Source organism: Schistocerca serialis, chromosome 1 (assembly GCF_023864345.2).
Source record: "Schistocerca serialis cubense isolate TAMUIC-IGC-003099 chromosome 1, iqSchSeri2.2, whole genome shotgun sequence".
Classification (NCBI taxonomy): Eukaryota; Metazoa; Arthropoda; class Insecta; order Orthoptera; family Acrididae; genus Schistocerca; species Schistocerca serialis.
In genome coordinates this window covers 1,073,196,051-1,073,220,813 of record NC_064638.1, presented here as the reverse complement: position 1 = coordinate 1,073,220,813, position 24,763 = coordinate 1,073,196,051, and the positions used below count along the sequence as shown (strand labels likewise).

Here is a 24,763-nt window from a genome sequence, read left to right as displayed (position 1 = left end):
AGACTGCCAAGTTCCAAAATGACCCCACCTTTGTTTTTGAGAGGGGGTAAAAAAGAAACCCCCGCAGTCATTTTTTACAGCAATTTCATTCTGCTTCAATAGAATTTTCACGTCTTTAGTTTAAGAGTTCCAATATCAGTGAATAAATGTTGTGTAAGCGTTTGTGCAAATCAGTATTGGAGCAGCAGTTTACACACTATCGTTGTTCATAAAGTTTCAGTCACGAAGGATTTTAAGTTGTTGGGTGCTGAATCTGTGCTACAGCATAGATGCTGCAACGTAGAGTTTTTCGCTGCATCCTTGACAACATTTCTGCGCACTGGAACATTGTTACAAAATAGGTGAACGTCTGAACAGTTTTCCTTGTCTTTCCTCTTCACGTAGTCTCGGAGTTGATGTGGAAGTGAACCATAAAAGATGAAATTGCGGTGGTATTCCTTTTCTTGAAGAAATTCTGAAACATGGTTCTTGTAATTGTCGTGTAAGGTTGGGGGTGTTTCGTCTAGATTACATAACTCTACTGACTGCTTTTATGAAGAGGACCATAACAAAGAATCGTTGCAAAACAAGCATGGTTATCGGGAGTATCGTGACGACAGAAGACATGAAACTGCGGTGAAGTATCAGTCAAAGAATCATCAACGTAGTTGGATGGAACCATGGCCCGTGTTTTATAATGACCGATGGATGCCCAAGTTGGCCATTTCGTTAGAAGTAGATGTGATTATACCGGATAGTAAAATAATTTCAAAACAATCACTGTGGTCTCCAACGTAACAGAAATTTCTTTCTTTCCAAACACAATCATTTATTTGTCATTGCTTACGCGGTTCAGTGTCTTGACTATCATCAGAATATCAGTCCCGCTTGAATGAGACGGTCACTTAATATCACATTTGTTGTAGAATTCTCGGCTTGGATGTCAGCGGCTTTTCTGTTCCGTCTGCTGTAGGCAATTCCTTATCGTTGGTCGTTACCGGTTAGTTGCTAGTATACAGTACCCAATAATAATCGCTTAGTTTTATAATCTTGGTTATCAGAGATCTTTGGCTGGTTTTCTTAATGCCACGATTTTCACGATAGTGATTATATTCGAACCAAATAACACAACTTAAATTGCTACGGGTGAATTTATAATCTTTCTTGGTGCAAATATTTAGATTTTTTCGAATGTCACGGTTTCCTAGGTTCTGATTCGGCTGGGACATAATATCTCAGCGTAAATTGCCGCGAGTGAAACTAACTTCATTCGAGGGCCCCACACGAGCGACGGATCGCAACGATCCGTCTCCTGTGCATGCGATCGCTTCGTAGATAGCACGTGTCTGGGCAAATGGCAGCGATCGGTTACTGATCGTTGATCGCATGGAAATCCCAGACAACTGATGGATCGCATGCGATTCGTATATGCAGTACGTCTGCCTGGCTGGCTAGAAATGATTAACTTGTTTTGTGTGGTTGTGTACTTTCGTTTTGTTTCGTTTCGCCCTCGTTGAGTAATAACTTTAGTTAAATTTATAGCTTTTCAGGGAGCACGAACCACTCTGAGAAGTGAAACTATGATCACATTTGCCTTTTTATTAAGAAGTAATACTAAATACACATCCGATTTTGAAGTGAATAGCATTTTGTGACTTCTGCTGTAGAACTGGAATTGTGGGAACTTCACGAAGCTTTTAACTTCTAAACAGAATGGTGTACCGTAGTAATAAGAGGCCATTTTAATTTAAATGTTCAGGACAAATCTGATGTACAGCCTTTGTCATTTCATACTGTCTAACTCTCCCTCATACAATTTATAACAAGAGCATTCTATAGAAAAATCGAGGTTTCAAAACCAATTTTGTACATACTTTCAGTTAAGCTAATGGATGAAAAAGAAATTGAGGACTAATAAATGAAAAACGAACTGTATTAGCACGCTTGAAAGATGCACACAACTCACTTGACGTCAGTGAGAAATGTAATATATTCTGTAATGTAACCTATAGTTCCCAATACAAGAAACGCCGCAAACACGACACGTTACCATGGTTAATATGGTGCAGGAAACCCGTTGGCATTGAAAACAGCTTCCACTCGTCTCGGAATGGATAGATAATCAGGTTCTGTATGGTTTTCGAGGAAACGTTATACAATTCTTCGACGAAAATAGTGGCAGGGTCACGTAACGAAGATGGAGGTAGGTAACGGTCATGCATCCTTCTCTCCAAAGCAGACCACAAAGCCTCAATAATATTGCGATCTGGTGAATGTCGTGTTCAGGGAAGATGCGACAATTCACCCTCCTCGCAAAACCAGTCCCGGACGATGCGACCTGTGCGAATAGATGCCTCAACATCTTGGAACACAGATGTACTGCGGGGTGGACCGGTTCAGTCGGAATAGTCACATGATCCTTGACAGTGGGGCGATCTTGCAGAGTACCCAAGGGGTCCATGGAATACCACGGCATGGCTGTCCAAATCATCACCGAACTCCTGCCATATTTCACCATTGGGACGCAAGTCGGCAAGAAGTTGGAAACAATGTGAGACAAGACTCATCCGTTGCTCCATAGTCCAGATCTTGTGGCTTGTGCACCACGGTTTCCTGTTACAGGCATTTGCATCACTGACATGCTGTTCTAGAATTCCAGCTCGCCGTGCAATACCCTGCTTATGAAGCTCCCTTCGTGTTTTTTTGGTGCTGACTGGGTTCACGAGTGCGGCATTACGTTCTGCAGCGACTTCTGCAGCTTTCGTCCTCACACTCCTCTTGAATGGCCGTCCGTCACGATCGTCAGAGTACACTTTCGTTCGCGTTGTTATCTACTGGAAGATGTTATCCCGCTATCCATGTATGTAGTATAAATCATCGATGCGGCGTGTGGCTCTTGAAACGAACAACACAGGTTCTCTTGGCCACGGAAGCACCCACCATACGAAAAATTTTTCGAAGTTCGACTTCACTTAACTCCGGCATAATGTACTCACAACTACACAGAACGTGTTTCTCACAACTGACATTGGCAACATGTAGAGGACATTGCACAGGTGTCGTTCGTGGTCAAATAAAACAGCGTAACCTGCAGGCTTGGCTAGCACCTGGATTTATAGCGGTGTTTCCATGTGCTCGTCCAACCTCTGTATTACTATCTGTATTACTATCTGTACTGTACTTTGCCTACGTTTTTGTTGTTCGTCTTCTTTTTCGGTTGACCGTAGTTAGAACATAATGTGTGACTAAGTTTAGAAGTGCTTGGAAGACAATGCTTAGGCGGCGGATGTATACGCTGCTACCTTCTACATCTACATTTATACTCCGCAAGCCACCCAACGGTGTGTGGCGGAGGGCACTTGGCATGCCACTGTCATTACCTCCCTTTCCTGTTCCAGTCGCGTATGGTTCGCGGGAAGAACGACTGCCGGAAAACCTCCGTGCGCGCTCGAATCTCTCTAATTTTACATTCGTGATCTCCTCGGGAGGTATAAGTAGGGGGAAGCAATATATTCGATACCTCATCCAGAAACGCACCCTCTCGAAACCTGGACGGCAAGCTACACCGCGATGCGCAGCGCCTCTCTTGCAGAGTCTGCCACTTGAGTTTGCTAAACATCTCCGTAACGCTATCACGCTTACCAAATAACCCTGTGACGAAACGCGCCGCTCTTCTTTGGATCTTCTCCTCCGTCAATCCGACCTGGTACGGGTCCCACACTGATGAGCAATAATCAAGTATACGTCAAACGAGTGTTCTGTAAGCCACTGTTCTGTAAGCCACCTCTTTTGTTGATGGACTACATTTTCTAAGGACTCTCCCAATGAATCTCAACCTGGTACCCGCCTTACCAACAATTAATTTTATATGATCATTCCACTTCAAATCGTTCTGTACGCATACTCCCAGATATTTCACAGAAGTAACTGCTACCAGTGTTTGTTCCGCTATCATATAATAATACAATAAAGGATCCTTCTTTCTATGTATGCGCAATACATTACATTTGTTATGGTAAAGGTCAGTTGCCACTCCCTGCACAAAGTGCCCATCCGCTGCAGATCTTCCTGCATTTCGCTGCAATTTTCTAATGCTGCAACTTCTCTGTATACTACTGCATCATCCGCGAAAAGCCGCATGGAACTTCCGACACTATCCACTAGGTCATTTATATATATATATTGTGAAACGCAATGGTCCCATAACACTCCCCTGTGGCACGCCAGAGGTTAGTTTAACGTCTGTGGACGTCTCTCCATTGAGAACAACATGCTGTGTTCTGTTTGCTAAAAACTCTTCAATCCAGCCACACAGCTGGTCTGATATTCCGTAGGCTCTTACTTTTATCAGGCGACAGTGTGGAACTGTATCGAACGCCTCCCGGAAGTCAAGGAAAATGGCATCTACCTGGGAGCCTCCATCTAATATTTTCTGGGTCTCATGAACAAATAAAGCGAGTTGGGTCTCACACGATCGCTGTTTCCGGAATCCATGTTGATTCCTACAGAGTAGATTCTGGGTTTCCAGAAATGACATGGTACGCGAGCAAAAAACATGTTCTAAAATTCTACAAAAGATCGATGTCAGAGATATAGGCCTATAGTTTTGCGCATGTGCTCGACGACCCTTCTTGAAAACTGGAACTACCTGTGCTCTTTTCCAATTATTCGCAACCTTCCTTTCCTCTAGAGACTTGCGGTACTCGTCTGTTAAAGGGAGGGGGGGCGGCGGGGCGGCAAGTTCTTTCGCGTACTCTGTGTAGAATCGAATTGGTATCTCGTCAGGTCCAGTGTACTTTCCTCTGTTGAGTGATTTCAGTTGCTTTTCTATTCCTTGGACACTTATTTCGATGTCAGCCATTTTTTCGTTCATGCGAGGATTTAGAGAAGGTCTTCCTCTGTGAAACAGCTTTGGAAAAAGGTGTTGAGTATTTGAGCTTTACGCGTGTCATCCTCTGTTTCAATGTCATTATCATCCCAGAGTGTCTGGATATGCTGTTTCGATCCACTTACTGATTTAACGTAAGACCAGAACTTCCTAGGATTTTCTGTCAAGTCGGTATATAGAAATTTACTTTCGAATTCACTGAACGCTTCACGCATAGCCCTCCTTACGCTAACTTTGACATCGTTTAGCTTCTGTTTGTCTGAGAGGTTTTGGCTGCGTTTAAACTTAGAGTGAAGCTCTCTTTGCTTTCGCAGTAGTTTCCTAACTTTGTTGTTGAACCACGGTGGGTTTTTCCCGTCCCTCACAGTTTTACTCGGCACGTACCTGTCTTGCGGGTTTATCGTCGGAACTGTTACGTGTTGGGCAGGCACGTGGGCTGGGAAGAGCAGCGCCACACTTGTGAATTGGCCGTGTCGGAAAGCGAGGCTGGAGGCTCGCGAGCCGCCGATTTCTCCGCAGGCCAGAACAGGCGCCGGCGCAGCCGTGCCAACCGCCGTCGTCCGGCGCGGCCGCGCGCAGTCTTGCTGCCGCACTCTTCGCCGTGCTTCCTGGATGAACCAAATCACTCTCTCGGCCCCCTCTTTACATCACCTCCTCCTTGTTATTCGCTTCCATTTCTCGTTGCCGTAGCTGGAAACCAAATACTCATGAAGTAAGCAAAATTTTTCAGAGCCCAAAAGCGTGTAATAAGAGTGATTTGTTGTTCGAACTCAAAAACGTCCTACACAGGCCTGTTCAAGGAACTGCAGATGCAAACTCCACTAGTCTCCAAAAGTTAAACATAATCACGGTAATAGAACTCCATCAAAAAATATTTGGCGTACAGTGGTGCCCGAAACATAATGTTAGAAAAGTTCTTACAGCTAACATACACGTTTATAAGAAAGTAACACAATTGGGAAATTTATTCCACAACAAATGAAGCTGTTAAAAGGGAATGGGGCTACCCCTAACAGTCACACATGCCGCACAGCGACGTGACACGCTCTCTGCGAGATGGTTCGAGAGATCTCTTATCAGTCGATCCCATTCCTCAGCCACAGATCTGGAAATGTCCGCGGTGGACACTGACGGGATGCTATTAGCCTCCCTAATGCATCAGAGGCACGTTCTATAGGATTCATATCCGAGGATCTCACTGGCCAGTCCGTGCGAGAGATACCTTCACCTTTAAGAAATTGACCCACTAGAGCAACTCAATGCAGATGGGGGTTATCATCCGTAAAGAGAGAGTCTGGACCAACTGCACCTCTGAAAAGGAAAACATGTGGTAGCAGTGCCTCAATCTGTACCCCTGAGCTTTTAAGTATTCCTCTGACCACCAACGAAGATGGGCAGCTCCGTGCACCATTGCAACACAATGCCTCCCCACACCATGATGCCATCACCACCACACCGGTCTCTTTCCACAATTTGCCTGAGGTTGTATCAGCTAACGTGTTCTCTCCAGAGTACTGTGCGACGTCAGTCATTTTGCAAACGGAAGTGTGATTCCTCTGTGAAGGGCGCATACTTCCATTCATTCCTGGTCCAATATTGATGTTGCCTTCTCAGTGCTGTAGTTAGTGGGATGCACACAGCCCGATGTCTATCAAACAGTGCTTTTGTTTTCAGCAGCCAATGCACAGTTGTCAGGAAACAGCTGCAAGCTTTTCTGCCAACTGTCTTGCACATGTACTCCTATTTCGATGGGAAGTTACGGCTTGATATCGGCCCTGCTGTGTGGTAGTTATTCTCGGTTGACCTTATACTGGCCTATGACAAACATCTGTTTCTCAAAACCATCGCCAAAGCCTTGAAATGACACTTTGTGTGCACATCCAAGAATACTGAGACTTCAGTCAGTGTCGTACCTGCTTCCAGGCAGCTGAGTATTCCACCTTTTCAAAATAAGGCCAAAAGGTCCTCCTTGTGGTATTATTAAATTGTCAACTTAACCAAGAGATTACACACTCCTTGCTATGGACAGACAAGAACAGATAGAAATGAGAGGTCTCGTGCACTGTTTGTGTTTATAACCTGGTTAAGCCACTATTCACAGCCCACAGTATTACTTTCCTACACAGAATGAACAAATGGGTTCATTTGTAAATATTTATGGTGATGTTGGTTGACTCCTAACCATTACTCTTTCCATTTGCATGCCTTTGTGATAATGCTTAACTTTTGGATACTAGTGTTCCTCTTCCCAATATAATTATTGCTTAATGAAATTTGTCATATATAATATTACTTTTTCAAAACACCAGCTCAGTTCATAGAATAAATACTAGAAATAAAGATAATCTTAATAAAGATTCAAAGTCACTTACTTTGGTCCGTTATTCAGGAATACACATTTTCTGTAGGTTGCCAGCATCTGTTTCTAAAATTATGTTTAAGAAGAACCTAAAGGGTTTATTGGTGGCCTGCTCCATTCCCTCCACTGATGCCTTTATTAGTAAAAGCAACTGATGTATGTATGTTGTTAATAACAGCAAATAATGTGGGTAAGCTATTACATAAAATCTGACCTCTGCAAATTTTCAGTGCAGTAATGAAATAAATGAAAATATGTGTCATAATATGATTTTCTCCATTTACATGTTTTGCGATTACTTTGTTATTACCACTTAAATGAAAGTATGTTCAAGAATTTTTTTACTTTTTCTACTTCCATGAGGACCATTTGATTTACGATATATGAAAGAGACATTAGCGTCTCCCTTTTATTTGTAAATATGTATTATGTATTCTCATTTTATGACATGTTTTACATTCTTGAGAGGATCTCCTCATTATGGATTTATGGAACAAAAAGAAATGTAACCTAATAACTACAAAATCTTGTGCATCCCATGCTGTCATCAAGCCATTTCACAAAAGGAGGTAAAAAATTAATAATGATTACCAAACCATTGTGTTGTTGGCATTAGTTAAAAAAATCTAGATTAAAACGGAATACAAATAATTTTCAAATACAGAGATGTCTTTCCTATCAGCCTTCAGTTATTTATTAGTATAATTCTTCATTTTCTCCGAAGCAGTGACCTGCTGTTTCAGAAGTTCTCATTGGAGCCAACTACAGTCCCCTGAATCTAGATTTTGTCAATAGTCATCTATATGGCGGCACTGACAGATCCTTATGTTCCGGTCATGTTGTTACATCCTCTTTACTGTCAAAGCTTCTCAATCATTGACTGGTTCTTCAGTTTCCTTTATCCTCCCATTATCGATTTGCACCTCTGGACTGTAGTAGCATGTCATACGGGTGATGTGGATGATGTGTCTGTGTGATTTTCTCTTGTTGATGAAGGGTCATAATCTTAGACTTTGTATGTAACATCTGACAAGTGATGAAGGATACGACATAGCTCAAAGTAGTGCTTTAGTAATTTTTATGATAGTTACACTTTCCATACAGGAGTAGAAATCCATACCAAGTCTCCCGGTCTGTACCTCACTTACTACAGCACTCGTAGTCTTTACCCTGGGCATCCAGGGTCTGTATATGAACCAACTAACTTGCTTCTTCAGCTCCACTGTTGAGGTGTTTCACACCATCAACCTGAGTGTCGTCTGTTTGAAGCAGGAATAGTGTATACATTGTTGTTTTGGCCTCATAACTGTGGAGTAGGAAGAATGGTGTGAAGCATGTAGCATCTTACTTCACTTTCTTGTGTGCAGATGCCATGATGGGAAGTACTGTATCCCAGTCTCTCTGTTCTGTATCACCATACATTGAGACTGTGTCTGCTAAAGACTTATTAAAGTGTACTGTGAGGCCATTCATTTGTGGGTGGTAGGCAGCTGTCATCTTGTGGACAATATTACAACATGAAATTCTGTGACACTGATCTTGAATGGAAAACTTTCCCACAATCAGAGATCATCACGTGTGGTCTTCCGTGCTTCAAAATTATTTCTTCTGCAAGTAACTTGACAGTGTTTGGAGCTCTGTAGTTGGCACAGCATTGATCATCCATTGATTCTCATTTGTTGGCTTCAGGAAGCACACAAAGAGGTCCAGTTTGGTGGAAGGGTGGTGCTGCAGGCAGGATTTGTACCCAAGGCCCTGGAGGTAAATGAGGCACTTACTTCCATCACTGGTATTCCTCACAGTGGCTTTCATAGTGTCAAATGGATTGGTGGGCACCTGACCAGTGATACCTGTGTCTGATTATGCCTAAAGCCTTCATGAATCCCAGGTGACCAGATGTTGGAGAGTCATGGAAATACTTCAAGGTAGATTGCCATAGATTAGTGGGGATGATGAGCAACCATTTCCACCCCATTGGATCATAGTTCCTCTTATAAAGAGATCCATTTATTAATTGGATTTCTCCTTTGATCGGTTCCTCCTCTTTCAAGGCTTATTTGGTTTTCAACAGTGCCAGACCTTTCCTTGGTTCAGCAGCAATGTCATTTGATGTGGAGATGATGGAGAATTTGTCCATTCCGCTGTTTTCTACTAAAGAATTTTATGAAAGCCAGTTGACATCCTTGTGTTTGTGTCTGTTTTGTATATCATGGTGACACTGTACTCCTCAAGCCTCAGTTTCCATATCACCAATCAACCTGACAGGTCCTACAAGCTAGTCATCCAGAATAGAGAATGATCGTTCCTCACGATGGTGAATGGTTTGCCAAATAAATACAGCCAGAAATTGTTGACATTCCAAACAATTGCAAGATACTCATGTCGTCGTAGAGTAGTTCATCTTGGATCTCGGAGTACTTTGCTCTGGAAGTGTAAGCTATTACCTTTCCAGCCCCCCTTCCTGAATTTGTATCACAACTGCCCCTATTTCAAAGCCACTAGTTCTGTCTTGGCATTCTTGTTGTACAGTGCTAGTGCCTCTTTAAAGACAAGGAAAGATCTGTGTTGCACCTCTTCTCAGGAAAGTTTGGCACCTCCTTGCATTAGTTCTTGCAAGGGATGTGCCTTCATGCAGAAGCCCTTTATGAATTGCTTGTAATACAAGCACACTCTGACAAAACTTCTAACATCAGGAATGTGCTAAGGAGTCAGAAAATCGGTGACTTTTCTTACTTTCTGAGGATCAGGATGGACTCCATTGTCATTTACTAGGTGCCTCAAAATATTTCTTTCTTGGACAACAAAAAGGCACTACTTTGAATTCTGGCTGAGGCCTGCAGTCTGGACATGATACAACATGGTTATCAGGCAGCTTAGATGTTCTCCAAATGTCTTTGATAAAATGAGTGTCATTCAGAAGGCAGAGACACATTGACCATTTAGGACATTGGAGCAGGTTTCCATCATATGATCGAAGGTGGCTGGAGTGTTCTGCAGTTCATGTAGCATAATTTTACTCTCAATAGAGGCTTTCAGGAGTTTCTGCCTCAGATTGCCAGTAGCCTATCTGCATGTCTAAAGTTGAGACATACTGGGCCCTTTCAAGCACTCTAGGGTCTCATCGGAGGAGAGGATCAAGACTTCTCCAAAGTTCCAGTGATCTCATCTTGTAGCATTTTTTCCACTTCCTCCTAGATTGTGTGTTGTTCAGCCAATGGCACAGTATATGAGGGCTGCTAATGATGCACAGTGTTGATATGTTTTGCCATGGGTCACTTGGTCTGTCTTTTCTCCTCTCCAGATATGGAAACTTGAAAAATTGATGCAGTATGCCTATCACGCACTGACATTGTTAGTTGATTATGTCAGGTCCTGTGGGCAGTTCAATAGTAGCTTCCTGCCCTACATTGTATGTAGTAGTAACATGTTGCACCTGACAAAACCTTTGCACAGTTTAACAGAGCATCTCAATTGATGACAGAAACTAGTCTCATTGAAGACCATGGGATAACATTGTCTTCCATGGCAAACCACCACCCAGAGCAATGCTTGTTATGTGTGTTTGCTGGAATAGCTTCATCAATTTGGAGCACTCTGTCACTGCATGCTGTGCCCCATCTAAGAATAAATTCCATTAATTCAATGCAGTAGGTGATAGTTATTGTTGCAATTCATGTTTCTATCAGCTGTACATATTTTCCATTTGCAATGTTAAGCACTGTCACTTTCATATCATAGGACATAGCCTGTTTTAGCTGGCAATGTTACAGAAAAATAAGCCCATGAGTGTGACTAGTAACTTGACAGGTTGGCTGTCAGTGACGACATCAGTGAAATTTCCTGCCATCTTGGTAAATCCTGTCCATGGAGGATTTTCATCTGCAGCAGCCTTGCCTAGTTTTCCTGCATTTGACAGCAAGGTGAGTACCAGGTACCTCTGTATGGCACTGGATGGCGTGTTGAGCAGAGACCTCATTCAGGGGTTTGGAGATGAGTTACAACCTACAAGTTGACTATATTGTCTGAAGTTGACTATGTCTGATCATCTGCAGGATGTTGTACTTGGTGGTGTTGTGTGTTTGTGCCTGTGCTGCTTGGATGCTGTGTTTTGACAGCAGTGTCATGGGTCTCAGTTGGTCGAGTCCATTCTTCAAGGAATTTCAACTGATGGTGGAGACTGTTACCAAAGATCAATAAACCTCTTCTTTGACATAATCTATTACCTTATTCCACATGAGTTCAACATTCATTGCTGTTCTGTCTTGTGTAATCAGTCTGATATTTCTGGCTGCCATACACTGCTGTATCTCTTCTCTTACTCTGTGGCATGAGAGAGAGACCGAATGAGTATGGTCTTTCACGACTGCTATAGGGAAACACATTTGGCAGTTGGTCATATCGCTTTCATCCAACTATTTTCTGTTGCGTTTCCTCAATTTGCTGGAATCACTTGATGAATTATGATGTCACTGTGACGTCATTTACAAGAACAACTTGGAATCTGGCTTCTGTCATTCCCTTCATCAAATATGAGGTTTTGTCGGCTTCTGTTGAAGTTGAATTTATTGTATGATAGAGATCCAGAACATTCTGTATGTTCAGCTGTGTTGTTTGTTCATGACTTCGGGCTCTACACCCAGTTTTTCTTCTGCTAAGTGGACTCGCTGCTGGTGTTGCCGAAAATTTTCTTCACTTTGTGCTGGGCTTTGTCCCAGCTATTGAGCTTCTCTTCATTGTTCTCAAAGCACTGCTGGGCTGCCATCCAAGTAAAGCAATTCTTTTGCCAGATGTATCATGTCATCCCACTTGCTGTGTTGCCTAATTGGAGCCAAGGTGATGTAAATGTTTTGAAATATCTGACGTCTCCACCAAATGGTCTCTTGTCATAATCAGAATCAAATCCAAATCCGAAAGCAGGGTTGTCAGTGGAATAAAACACTTAGCACTGAAAGCACACATATTAAGATCACCAACATAAAGCTAGAACAAAACTGATTTCCTGGACAATGTGTGCAGCTATTTTTACAAACATCAAATACTCCACAATGCTAGTATTTATACGTACATGAAATATTCCTGAATATACAAGTACTGCAAAGCTACGATATTCGGGAACCTCCCAGAACTGATAAATACTAAATGAGAAGTAATTGTTGGTTGTCGGGTTTGAACTGCAGCATGCCAGCCAGAGATGCTAATCACTACACTGCACACACACCACAATTCATGGCAATATTGTGCAGATAATACTAATAAAGCATACAAGCAGTTATTCCTCCCAGACTCGATCCATGAGTGGTGGAAAGGAACATGAAAACTTCTTACTCTAAAAAGTACCCTTTACCATGTAATTCAGTGATTCACAAATTGTCACTGGATATGTAATTGTACTGATAGAGTTATTACTCAAGATGAGTATTTTGTTCTACCATATGATTTTTAAGCCATATGGTAAGTATTGTTTATGCTGAAATGTGATTTAAAGTTCTGAAACTTCCTGAAGTCTTTACTTCTGAACTTTGGATCCATAACTTTTATTGTAATAGATCAGATACTGTCCTACCATACCAACTGTTCATTGTCCTGCAGGCAGAGATATGCTATGTTGTTGATTGTGTATCACTTTGTTTCACAATATGGGATTTGTTTGTTATCCTCAAACTGAATCCAGCAGCAATTTGTCATTGTTATTCTTTATGTGTCACATTTTGTTTTTCATGCAGCGTGTCACACTGTATATTGGCCTCATATTGCGCTCTCTCTCTCTCTCTCTCTCTCTCTCTCTCTCTCTCTCTCTCTCTCTCTCTCTCCCTCCCCCTCTCCCCCCTCCCTCTCCCCCTCCCTCTCTCCCCCCTCCCTCTCTCCCCCCTCCCTCTCTCCCCCTCTGCCTCTCTCCCCCTCTGCCTCTCTCCCCCTCTGCCTCTCTCCCCCTCTGCCTCTCTCCCCCTCTGCCTCTCTCCCCCTCTGCCTCTCCCCCTCATATAAATTTTGAGTGAATGATTATAACTGAAAGTCAAACTTTGATACTGATGTCATGACATATGTTTTTAATTAGTTTTTACTTAGAAATCTTTATAAAAGAAACTTTGTGGTTAGGCCACAGCTATTTTACTTGCGAGAATAGTGTGTATGAAAAAATTACTTTTTTTTTCAGGCTTTGCAGAATCGACTAGAGAAGACAGCAAAGCTGCACACTAGTCTCCTGGAGCAGCTGGATAAAGTGAAAGATGAAAATGATGATCTACGATTTCAGGTAATGTTGTAATGATTGAAAGAATTTGTCACTTACTTTGAATATAATGCAGTAAACATACAGTCATTCATTACTAAAATTTTGTGTCATATTTGTTACATCACATGACTCTTCTCGTTGCCAGTGATTCATTTCAAAAGAAACAGGTGTTCAGTTTACAAACAATGGAACAACTGTAATGTAGAACCCAAATACATTGTGTTTAAGGGATATTGTTTTCTTTCTTTGACAGCTTGCAGAAAAGAGTATAGAGCTGGAGGGAACCAAGGCACGCATGCGAGTATTACAGCAACGGCAAGGCAAGGCAGCTGAAACAAACACTGCAGCAGTGTCAACAGAAACAGATGATGAGCAGCCTCCTCTACTTCCCCCAGAGGAAACGTGCAATCCAATCCTGCCTCTACTAGCATTGCCAGTAGCTGGTTCAGATGACCACAACCACCAGCACCACAGCAGTAGTACTGAGTCAGCACACGATCACACTGAACAGCGCCGTGTGCAGTCATCTAATTCTCCCCGTCGCAGGCCTAGCAAGATACCTTTACTGGGAACTAAATCATACTGTGCACCCAGACCGCCATCTGGGAAGACAGGTGCTATCACGGCAGCACATTCTAATAAGAGCAGAGATTCTCTGTCAGCTAAATCTGGCCGGGAAACTTCATGGAAAAGCAAGGCTGATGGTGCCTCTCTGAGTGGAAGCAAGAGCAGAGAACCTATTTCTGTGGTTAGGAACTCTTCTCTTTCAGCGAGAAACAATAGTAGAGAATCACTAAATGGTAGTAAATCTAGAGATTCCATTCTGAGCAAATCTCGTAGTGACTCAGTAAATGGGCGAAAAGTATCGGCCGTGGAAGTGACAATGGTTTCTACTAGGTCGAGAGATGGTCATAGTCAAAATAGTTTCTCATCAAATGCATCTAATACTAATAAGCGAGATTCTCTTTCTGGAAAAAGCAGAGAAGCTTCTTTCTCATCATCCAGTGGTTGGAAAGGAACTCAGCATCCAGTGAGGAGGGCCAGTAGTGCAAGCATCACAAGAGGCAACGTGATTGATCAAGCTGATCGTAACTCTAAGGTACGACCGACTAAGCTTTCGTTTTGGAGCAACTGGTTGAAAATTCTTGACAATGGTCCTTCTTAGAATATAGTTAAATTGGCACAATATGACATCAGTAGCTTTGTCGCACAGTGTTAATCAGACAGTTGAATATGATGACATATATTAGTGTGTTTTTGAGAGTTTCTTAATCATTTGAGTAGAATGAGAAGGAATGGAAGTATAGTTCCTCGTAAGTGGCTGATTTGATTTTTCAGATTTTTCTATACTAGGAAGAACAGCATATCAGAAGCACTGTTTGACTGATCTCAAGGAAACTTAGAATTTTTGTTACTTCTAATGATTTGTTCATTAATAAATCTCATAAAATTGTATGTTTTTATGTATGAGTAACTCTGTCTGTAAAAATGCTCGTTTGTAGAATTGAAGCTTGTGTGTAACTTACAATCATTGTATGTGTTTCCTGCAAATACAGTACATCCCTCATATATAACATACTTTGTAATTTAGATTGTATGTAATAATTATTTTCTGTTTGCTATATGTATATGCAATGTTTGAGCATGCACGCATTTAAAATTGTTTCCTAGCTCTTTATATTTATTTTTGAGCTGTTTCTTTCTGAGCACACAGTAATTTTGGCTTTTCTCTTTTTTTTATTTTGTTACAGTAAACTCACATTCCAATAACAAGAATGCCTTTCAATAAAAGAAAATAATCCACAGTTCTTATTATTTCACTTTTTCCATCTGTATCTCTCTTGGTGATGGTGGTGTTGGTGACGGTTGGCGAATTATGTATGTTTGCTGTGCCATTGTGAATAAAACTTTGAGAAGATGTAACCTGCTCCTCCACTACAAACATCAAAGGCCCTCTTATTGAGGTATTATTTGTCAGCTGTACAGTGAAAAAGTGTGATAGGAGACTAAGTAATACTTGTCTAACTTAAGTTACCTGTGGTAATGAAAACCAATCAGTTGTCAGGATTTCTGAAAATTTTAAGCTAAATCTGAATTGCATGTTTGTATGAAACTTTGTAGTCTACATTTATTGTAATCTGGAAATGGTTTCAAAGTAAAGGGGGTCCATATGAGATACTGGATTCTTTAAATATCCTGCCATTGTAGGGAAGCAAGAAACATAAGTACTAAATAATACCCCTCATTCCATTCTTTTGTCTCTCATTCTTGCATGGATTACATTCAGCATCTGACTGACATTTGTTGGAGAGTACAGTGTTATTAAGTTTTCAAAAGTGTATTTAAATATGTTATTTGGCAATTAATTCAATGCAGTCATCTTTGGTAGCTTAACTTCCAGGCAGTAACTTTGTGTACTACACTTACAATACATATTCATGCATTCTTGCATGTGAATAAAGAAATGTAGTGTACAGATATTTGATTTGTGCTACCCACTAAATTTTGTTACAAAGCTTGTTATCCATTTACCTTGTGACTAAATTATTAAATGTAAAATGCCTAGACCTATCAGATACATGGAGAGCATTCTTAGATTGCAAAGTGTTCTTCTTTGGAAAATAATTTGGGTTACATATAGAACTTATTTTTAAATATGATGCAACAAGACTGTGAAGTATCCCCAACAACATCTGTATTTTTTTCCTGTAACACCATTTCATATTTGAGGTATTGAAATCAAGACATCAATTTTAGTGACAGTAATTTGGTTGGTTTTGTAGAATAGGTTTCAGTGGAATATATTCGTGTGTTTTCCACTATTACGTTAGTCTACCACAGCAATATTTGTTTAGGTACTCCTGCAGAAACTGTTCAGTCCTCATGAATGCTGATTATACTGAGTGTAAGAATGTTAAAGTTAATCACAGCAATGAGCTGAGTAAATTGTTTGAAGAAACATAACTGAATATTTGGAATATGACATTGTTATGCAGCACATCTTGTGGCAGAGATGAGTAGTTGGAACATGATAAATGAGTTTTATTATTTTGCCTGTGTAAAAAAACCTAATATATGAAATGAAACATTTATGTCCCCCAAATACAGTAATAAAAGTAAGGATGACACATTTTCTAGATAAAACAGATTTGTTCTCATTAATACTAATCCCTTAAAAAACTGTAAATCTTTTGATTTTCAAAAGCAAGATTGCTATTGCTTTTGGTCAATTGGAACTTTGTTTGCTTTGTATAATTTTTTTAGTCCCATCAGAATGGGCAAAGGTGGAAGAAACTTCAGCATCTAGGGTGATATGTAATGAGTACATACTGTAGTTAAAACAGATTTCAGGTTCTGTGACAAAATGAGTTTTCTGTACGAATTATCCATAATTCAGTTTTGATGCAGTTACTTTGTCTTGTAGGGAGATTATTATTTTTGTCATAATTTCCACTTTATAATGTTCCAGAACATGCCAAAAGTAAACGAATGTAGAGGTAATGTCGAGCTCTGGACTAGACATTTGTTGTTTGCTGTTGCTATCCAGGGATTGGGCTCCTTTTTTTTTAAAAAAAAAAAAAAAGATAATTATCCTTCTGGTATTTAAAGAAACAGAAACACTTTAAACTTTTGGCAGCATGACCAAAAATTCCGTGAATTGATAGTAATAATGCAAATAACTGACAGAACAACTTTTCTTATCTGTTTTTTGAAGAGTTATTCAGCAATAACTCTAGCATAGCAACTGTAAATTAGCTATGAATTGTAAATTCTTTATACAAATAGTCCAGCATGATGGCTGTGTGTATTTGAGGATATTTTGTGTTCATTTTGATATTATTTTTCTGCACTCGCCAGCATGCTTATGATGCTGTTATCAATGCCCCCCCCCCCTCCCCCCCCCCCCCCACCACACACACACACACACACACACACACACACACACACACACACACACACACACACTCTCTCTCTCTCTCTCTCTCTCTCTCTCTCTCTCTCTCTCTCTCTCTATGTATATAACCGTCACATGCTCTTCAGTTCCTGCTACATCCAATGCCATCATATGTTAAATTCATATTATGTAGCCTGGTCAGTTTGATTTATTGTAATTGTTTACTATTAAAAAAATTATGTATGTGTAGCTCATTTTGAAACCCACTTCTGACAGCAAAGCTCATAAGTATGAATGTTAATATTTCATTTTGACACGAAAAGGATGGATTGCTACTCACCACATGGAGGTCATGTAGAGTCATGGACATATACAATGAAAAGACTACTAAACTTTTTTCTGTTTCTGAAGAAATCCTTTCTTGTCCAAAAATTCAAAGTTTAGTAATATTTTTATTGTGTCTATCTGTGACGCACAACTCCTCTTTGTGGTGAGTAGCAGTCTATCGTTTCACACTGTTGTTATTCCATTCTGAACTTTGCATTGTTCGATATTATACTGTGGTCACATGTGAAAAACTTCTCACTTGTCAGCACTTCTCTTTCAATCATTTATCAGTCAAAGAGCATGGAAAACCTTGCATTATAATGTCTGTTTGCCTGTTTTTCCTTTTGTATATATGTAACTTGCGTTGGTGGTGGCAACAGAAGTGATAACATACTGTAAAATTTCTGTTTGATTAAAAGAAATGATGTTTATTTTTAGGGGGAATATTTCAAAAGTTATTGAACTCCTTTCTACAACGTCTACCAGAATGTTACACTGGTTTGGAATAAATAGTGCATTTTTTGCTGGTATCCATTTTGATATGTGGAAAGGGGTTTGTACAGTGTAATATTGATGGACATTTCATAATTATTTTCAAATAAAGAAAGACTAGGACAGGACACTTTTTTTCTTACAGAATGTCATAGCAAATGCTTGTCCTTTCAGAGTGAAGTTGATGTAAATGGTCCGATTTTTGCAACATTTAATTTCACACTTCCATAATTTCGAGTGGTGTCAGTGCTAATAAGCTCCCACTGAGAGTAAAGCAGATATCATGATCTCTCCTCATGTCCCTGTTACATGTTTCGTCAGAGCTGATTTTCAATTTCTTGTTATTTTCTTACTTCAACATTGCTTGTATCATTTTTACTGTCATGAGTGTGTCATACTCGCTATGATATTAAAATAAGTATTTTTGCTGAGCCATACCCATAATACTATGAAATAATGGAATGCAAATTAAAACTATACCTAGCAGTTTCTTAATCATTTGGCTTTAAAGATAATCTGGAGTAACTGATTACATGTGAAGTAATGAATGAACACATAATGACTTATGTATGAATAATTGTATTAAATACAAACCTTTTTTTAATACGTGCTGCAGTAGATCCTAAAACTTTTTGCATTTAGGGCCTCTGCTAATACCCTCCTCATCCTCCAATTCAATGTAAAGCCTTTTTTTCCAGCCTGGATCGACTTCACAATTTGCTGTTCTCTTTGTGACTTAAAAAAATTAATATAGCTTAACTCCACTCTGTTGAAACACAAATTTTGAATGCATGTGTGAAATTGCTATTAATATAATAAGACAGTTGAAGAAGACATAAATTTGAAAAAGCACTTCCAAAATGGTTTTTTCAGAGTCACAGATGAGAATTATCGGGGTATTTCAAAATGAAAACTGCTTCTACATTTTTAACATATTTTTATTTTTTGTGAAAAAATTCAGATGATGTTGTTATGAAAATTCTCACTTCAAAACAATGAAAAAGAATGAGGATGAGCAGCCACTCAGCTCCAAGTGAAAGATGTAGGAACGCCCCCACCCCCTCCCTCCAGACTTCCACTGTGTTTGGGAGCCATGTGTCCCATCTGTGATCTATAGGTGGTGTAAATGTATTTAGTTTCCAGATGCTGATGCAAGAGCTGTTGAATCAGGAGTAAAAACATAAAAATTCTGAATTTAGTAGTTTCTAGCATTTGTATTCTTAGTTTGTCTTTCCTGACACTAGACAGTATGACAGTACTAGACAGTACTAGACAGTATGAAGGTGACCAGGCACATATCCATGCCTATCTTCTGGGGAGGCAAGGTAGTTATATATTGATTCTCCCACAGTCCCTCTCCCTATTTCTCGAAGTACTTAGTACTCAACTTCCCAAAAATTGCCGTTTGGAGAAACACAACACTTGAAAAGCATTCATCTGAAATTTTCAGGAGGACATGTGTCACATAGCTGGTCTAAGCAATACAACAGCAACAAACTCTCATAAAATGACTACATTGTAATTTATAAGATACAAAATTGAAGTGTGCCCTTGGTGTTATCAGTATTTTATTCAGCACTACAGCTGTGTACTCATATCTGCAGGCTACGTATGTGTGAGTGTATAAGTGACAAGAATACTAGTCTTTCAGTCTTTCCACCTACATTCTGGAAGTCACTTGTTTTACTATTTTTTCTTACTGTAGGGTCTTTCCCTTTCTGGCTTGCTTCACACAACTTTCCGTTATTTCCCAGTTCTGTTTGTGGGCTCTCAGACTGAGTCAGGTTTGTTGTTTTCAGCCAATATGGTCAGCATCACCAGTTGCTTTGGAGAGAAAACTGCAGCATATATTGCATACCAGAGACCAAAAGTGCACTGATGATAGTGCGAAGTATTTTTAACAAAATAGAAAAAAAACTTGCAAATTATTCTAATTGCAAGCTAAAAGGGATGTGTAGGGGTGCAGGGTAGAAGTGAAAGAATGCAGTCAAAGTATGAGTGATACACTTATTTTTCATGTGTCTTTTCAGTTGTGATTGTGCCCTCCAGCTGGCATTTTTTGTTCATAGTTGTTTTATTTTCATGCAAGCTGCTTCTGTAAATGCTATCAGTCTTTCTAGCTGATATAATTGGATAGATAAAAAATCTGCTCATGAAGCAGCTGCAGTAGAAGATACACACAGAAGTTACAGAAATCTGCAAGCTTTCAGAGCCAGTGGCTCCTTTTTCTGGCAGAAGGGTGGAAGGGAAAGGAAGGGAATGAAGAAAAAGAACTTAACAGTTTTAGGAAGCGGGGAGAGTTACAGAAAAGTTACCCAGAATTCTGGGTCATGGAAGGCTTACTGGACAGGGTGAGAAGGGGCTCTGGATGATTTTTACATAACTCTCCCTGTGTTATAAACCTCACCAGTTCTTTTCCTTCATATCTCTTCCCTTTCCTTTGACTCTTCTGCCAGGATAAGAAGCCACTGGTTGTAAAAGCTTGCACATTTCTATCACTTTAATATTTGTTTTCTCCTGCTGCTGCTTGGTGAATAGATTTTTTGTCTAGGTCTAGCCAATTACATTATATTTTCAAAAATTGGTTATTTTTGTTGATGTATTATCCCTGTAGTTGATTAATATTTTTTCACAACTGATGAGCGCTAAGAACATCTGTTTATGCCCACAACTGGACTCTTACTATAGTTCTCCTATTAATTTGTCTCAGCAAAACAAGTTTTAATGCAGCACAACAGAGTTTATGTTATAAGACAACCTGTAAATGATAGAATGTTACAGTTCATGTAAAATTTTTAGTACTGAACATTCATAGCTTTTTAACTAGTAGAGTTTCCACTTGATAGAAATCTAATTCCAAGACCTTGTAGGAAATTTCATTAAGCATTTATTCAATGCTCCAAGTGAAATAATGATAAGAAATGTTATATTTGTTATCTTTGGTGGCTGGAAGTGCTGTGACAATATAATGCTCCTGATTTTATAGCAGATATTTTTTATGCTTAATGTAATGCATAGTATGAAAGAAATGATGGTGTCGACTGTTTTGCACATGATATTTTCACGCTTTCCACATACATTTTAGAGAATAAATTTCACATGCTTTAGCATAAGCTATATCACCCTTGTTCTTGCGTGACAGAATCTTATGCTTCAGGAACCAACTTGCACTTACTAATAATAGAACAATGTAGATATGCTGATATAGTATTTTAAATTTTGCTGTGGGTCTGTAGATGATCACTGGCTTCAAGGAACTTGATTGAAATAAAATAATGTCTTTAAGTGCTTACATAATATAACTAAGGGACTTCATGAGTACAGCAACCAGTAAGACTTGCTTAGTTTTCTAACTTCTCTAACTGCGACCACTTACATTTATTTTGGAACGGGAATTATCTTGTGAATAATTGTAATAGGGACACACATGGTTAAAATAACTTTAACTGTTTCAACCCATCAAACTTATGCATCATGTTTGCAATCTGTGACATTTGTTTGCTTACTTTCTTGTGTCTGCTGACAGGTTTTAACAGCATCTGATAGTCTAGAGCCAAAACAGTGTTCTTCCGCAACAGGAGAGACACATGGCAGTCACCATGATGATCATCATGATGCAGATTCATTTTCGGATTCCCTCAACCATTTTCCTGACCAAGAAGTGGAACTTTCACCAAAAACAAGTGATGAGATTGATTTCAAAAGTTTGACATCTCAACTTAACTTACAAAGCCAAGATGTAAACAGTGACAGTAACATTATTGTTGATGGCAACTCCTCCTCCTCTGAATTTTTTGACAGTATCAATGACTCTGAAAGTGTGTTGAATAATGAAATTGTATCTAGCAAAAATGTACACGTCCAAGACCATCACCTGCATACTTCATCACGATGTGAAGGATTGACAGAGTGTGATTCATTGGAGAACAGGGCACCTGAAATGATGATAGAAGCATTTCATACACCAACAAAATTTTTGTCAAAAGTAATTTCTACACGAAACTTTTGTATCACACCAGGAGGTCAACATACTGAATACTGAAATTAATTTGAATTGTTTTCCTTTCTGATCTTCTAATGGTGAGACACTGTTTCATTCTATTTACAACCATGAACTACTGTGTGAAAAGACATTAACAGTTAATGTGCAGCATATGTCTATTACAAATGAAATTTTAACCACAGATTAGTAGGAATATGGTGGTTAAGAATGCTGTTTGCATGATAGAATGCTGAAAGTATGTGGGGATGCCATCTCTAATTAGTACTGCTTATGGTTACTTATGTAAAATTTTCTAAAAATACATCTGTTGTATTTATGGAATGGATGTTCTGAATTGGATGTTAGTAATTTGGTGACATAATATGGTGCTCTTTTGTAATCAATATTTTAATGGAGCATTTAATTGCATTTGCTGGTGTTTAGACTTTGCTTTTGTAAGATAATTTCCAAATCTTTGATGTAGTTTGACTTTTGGCTTTTGTTATGAAACCAAGCAAAGCATAAGCTTTTTGCCTTTGCTGACTGTAGTTATCCTAAAAAGAATCTTCACACTTTTTTGTCTTAAGTGAGATGAAGAATAGGCCAGATGCGCAGTACAGAAATTTGCAGAGAACAGGAAGAAAGTCACTCGGTATCCTCCTCCTCCCTTTTAGGAAACACTATCATTATTCCTTAGTTTCATTTGTAATGTGTTTCATGGGACCCCATGCATGAATTAAACATGTTTTGTATACTGGCTACATAATTCCATGTATCTGTATTCTGAATCCAAACAAAACATTGTTTTTAACATGTAAATAATTGAGGAGAGAAAAACATAAGATGAAGAGCTTTCTATTTATGAAAAATATGCCAATATCCTTTCTAGAAAAGAAATACACTGTCAGCTGCTAAATTTATTTGCTCTTTTGTATTGTTCTCTACTCATTTTACCCAAGACAAATTAATTAAAAAAACACAGATGTCTAAGGTGAACTGTTGGTTATTAATTTGATTTTCATTCTCCTACAAAGTTTATTTATATTTTGAGGAATGTTAGCCAGGCTGAGGTCATGTGAGTTGTAGTGTTGTATCTGATATTGAAGAGATGCACCAAACATCTATAAACACGAGTAAAATTTTCAGTGTTTCCAGTCACATCATTTTGACTGGTTAAAATTGCTGTTACTGGCACAGTACTCCACATATATAGGTGAGGAAGCAACATCTGGAATCTTTCCAAGAGGAGCCAGAATGATGCCTGCACCTGCTGTGGAAGATACCAGTTATTGCTGTATCATCTATATGAGTGGAACATTGTGCTAGTCATTGTGGTCATTAGTGTTACTCCTGATTATGGCCCAGACAACTGTAGAAGTCAAGTATTTATTTTGAAATGACTTGGCTATAAGCCCAAGGGGATTTTTTTCAGACAAACAACCACGAAAGATTATGACAACACAAATCATTAAAACTGTGAGCTATGAACTGAACATAATGTTTTGTATTAACTCATTTATTTATGAATATTAGAGCATTTCATATGACTGGTAGTTCATACTTCAAGCAATGTGTGCTGTGGTAATGAGGCTGAGATAAGGAAAAAGGAGCAAATTCATACATTAATACCAGTGGGAGAATAGAGGGAGGAAGTTTGTGTGTGTGTGGGAGGGGGATGAGTCAAAGTTAAGTGGCTGGTAAGTAGAGCAGTAGCTCTCACCCCCCCCCCCACCCCCCCACCCCCACCCACCCAACCCACACCTCTACCTTGCTCCTCTTCCATTTCGAAGTATTTATAACGTAGCATGCTAGATAGGTGTTCCGTAGGTTCAGAGAATTCCAGCCTGGCAGCACTCAGTTTTTCAAAAACAGTAGCAGTTCTGAAAACTATTTATTGTGGATGTTCCAATGCTAATATAATTACAGGAGTATCTTTTTGCAACTGTTAGTGCATCTTTTCTTTTTATTACAGCTGTTATATTGGTGTTAAAATATACAGCTGTAAACCATGCTAAGATATCTGTTTTTACAATATTTAGTGTGTTTTCTTTACACACCTGACTTATTAAATCTGGCATATTTGTTACACAAAATCAATTACTTTCAAGTCCCATCCTGGAGAACTAAGTATATATGGGGACACTGTTAGAAGCAGTCATCAACAACAAAATGCACATATAATGTTGTAATGAAAAAATAATTTCCCATCTTCAAATAAATTCATGTATACATCTGGTGCTTTATATGTCTGGTGCTTACTTTTTATCATTTTGAAAATTGTTTTCCCATGAACTGGGAAGAAGAGAATATGCCACTTTGGATATGTTTGCACTGCTTCTCTCTCTCTCTCTCTCTCTCTCTCTCTCTCTCTCTCTCATTCCCTCCCCATCCCTCTAACACACTTCCTTTCTGAATAGGTATGGTCTCTAATCACTGAATTGTAAGTACACACGTATTTGCCATAAAACTAGATGAGTACTTATTTTGTTGTTGATTTTTATGGAGATTTCAAGGTATCTCAATAAGATGGCTGTTGGGTTCTCTCATTTTCCTGTGTTTAAACATTGTTAGGACATCTTCCAATTATATTCCAGTCTTACGTTCAACAT

The 24,763-nt window shown here is 39.3% G+C and overlaps 1 protein-coding gene across 1 annotated transcript in view; it reads left to right on the top strand.

The window, feature by feature from the left end:
- The window catches only part of LOC126455468 (uncharacterized), a 549,051-nt gene extending 525,206 nt beyond the window's left edge, over window positions 1-23,845 (top strand). The window contains exons 6-8 of the mRNA XM_050091224.1: window positions 13,381-13,479; window positions 13,712-14,557; window positions 21,699-23,845. Coding sequence (XP_049947181.1) covers window positions 13,381-13,479; window positions 13,712-14,557; window positions 21,699-22,214 — 1,461 coding nt within the window. The 3' untranslated portion in view covers window positions 22,215-23,845. The remainder of the gene's footprint in view (window positions 1-13,380; window positions 13,480-13,711; window positions 14,558-21,698) is intronic.
- The last annotated feature ends 918 nt before the right edge of the window (window positions 23,846-24,763 follow it).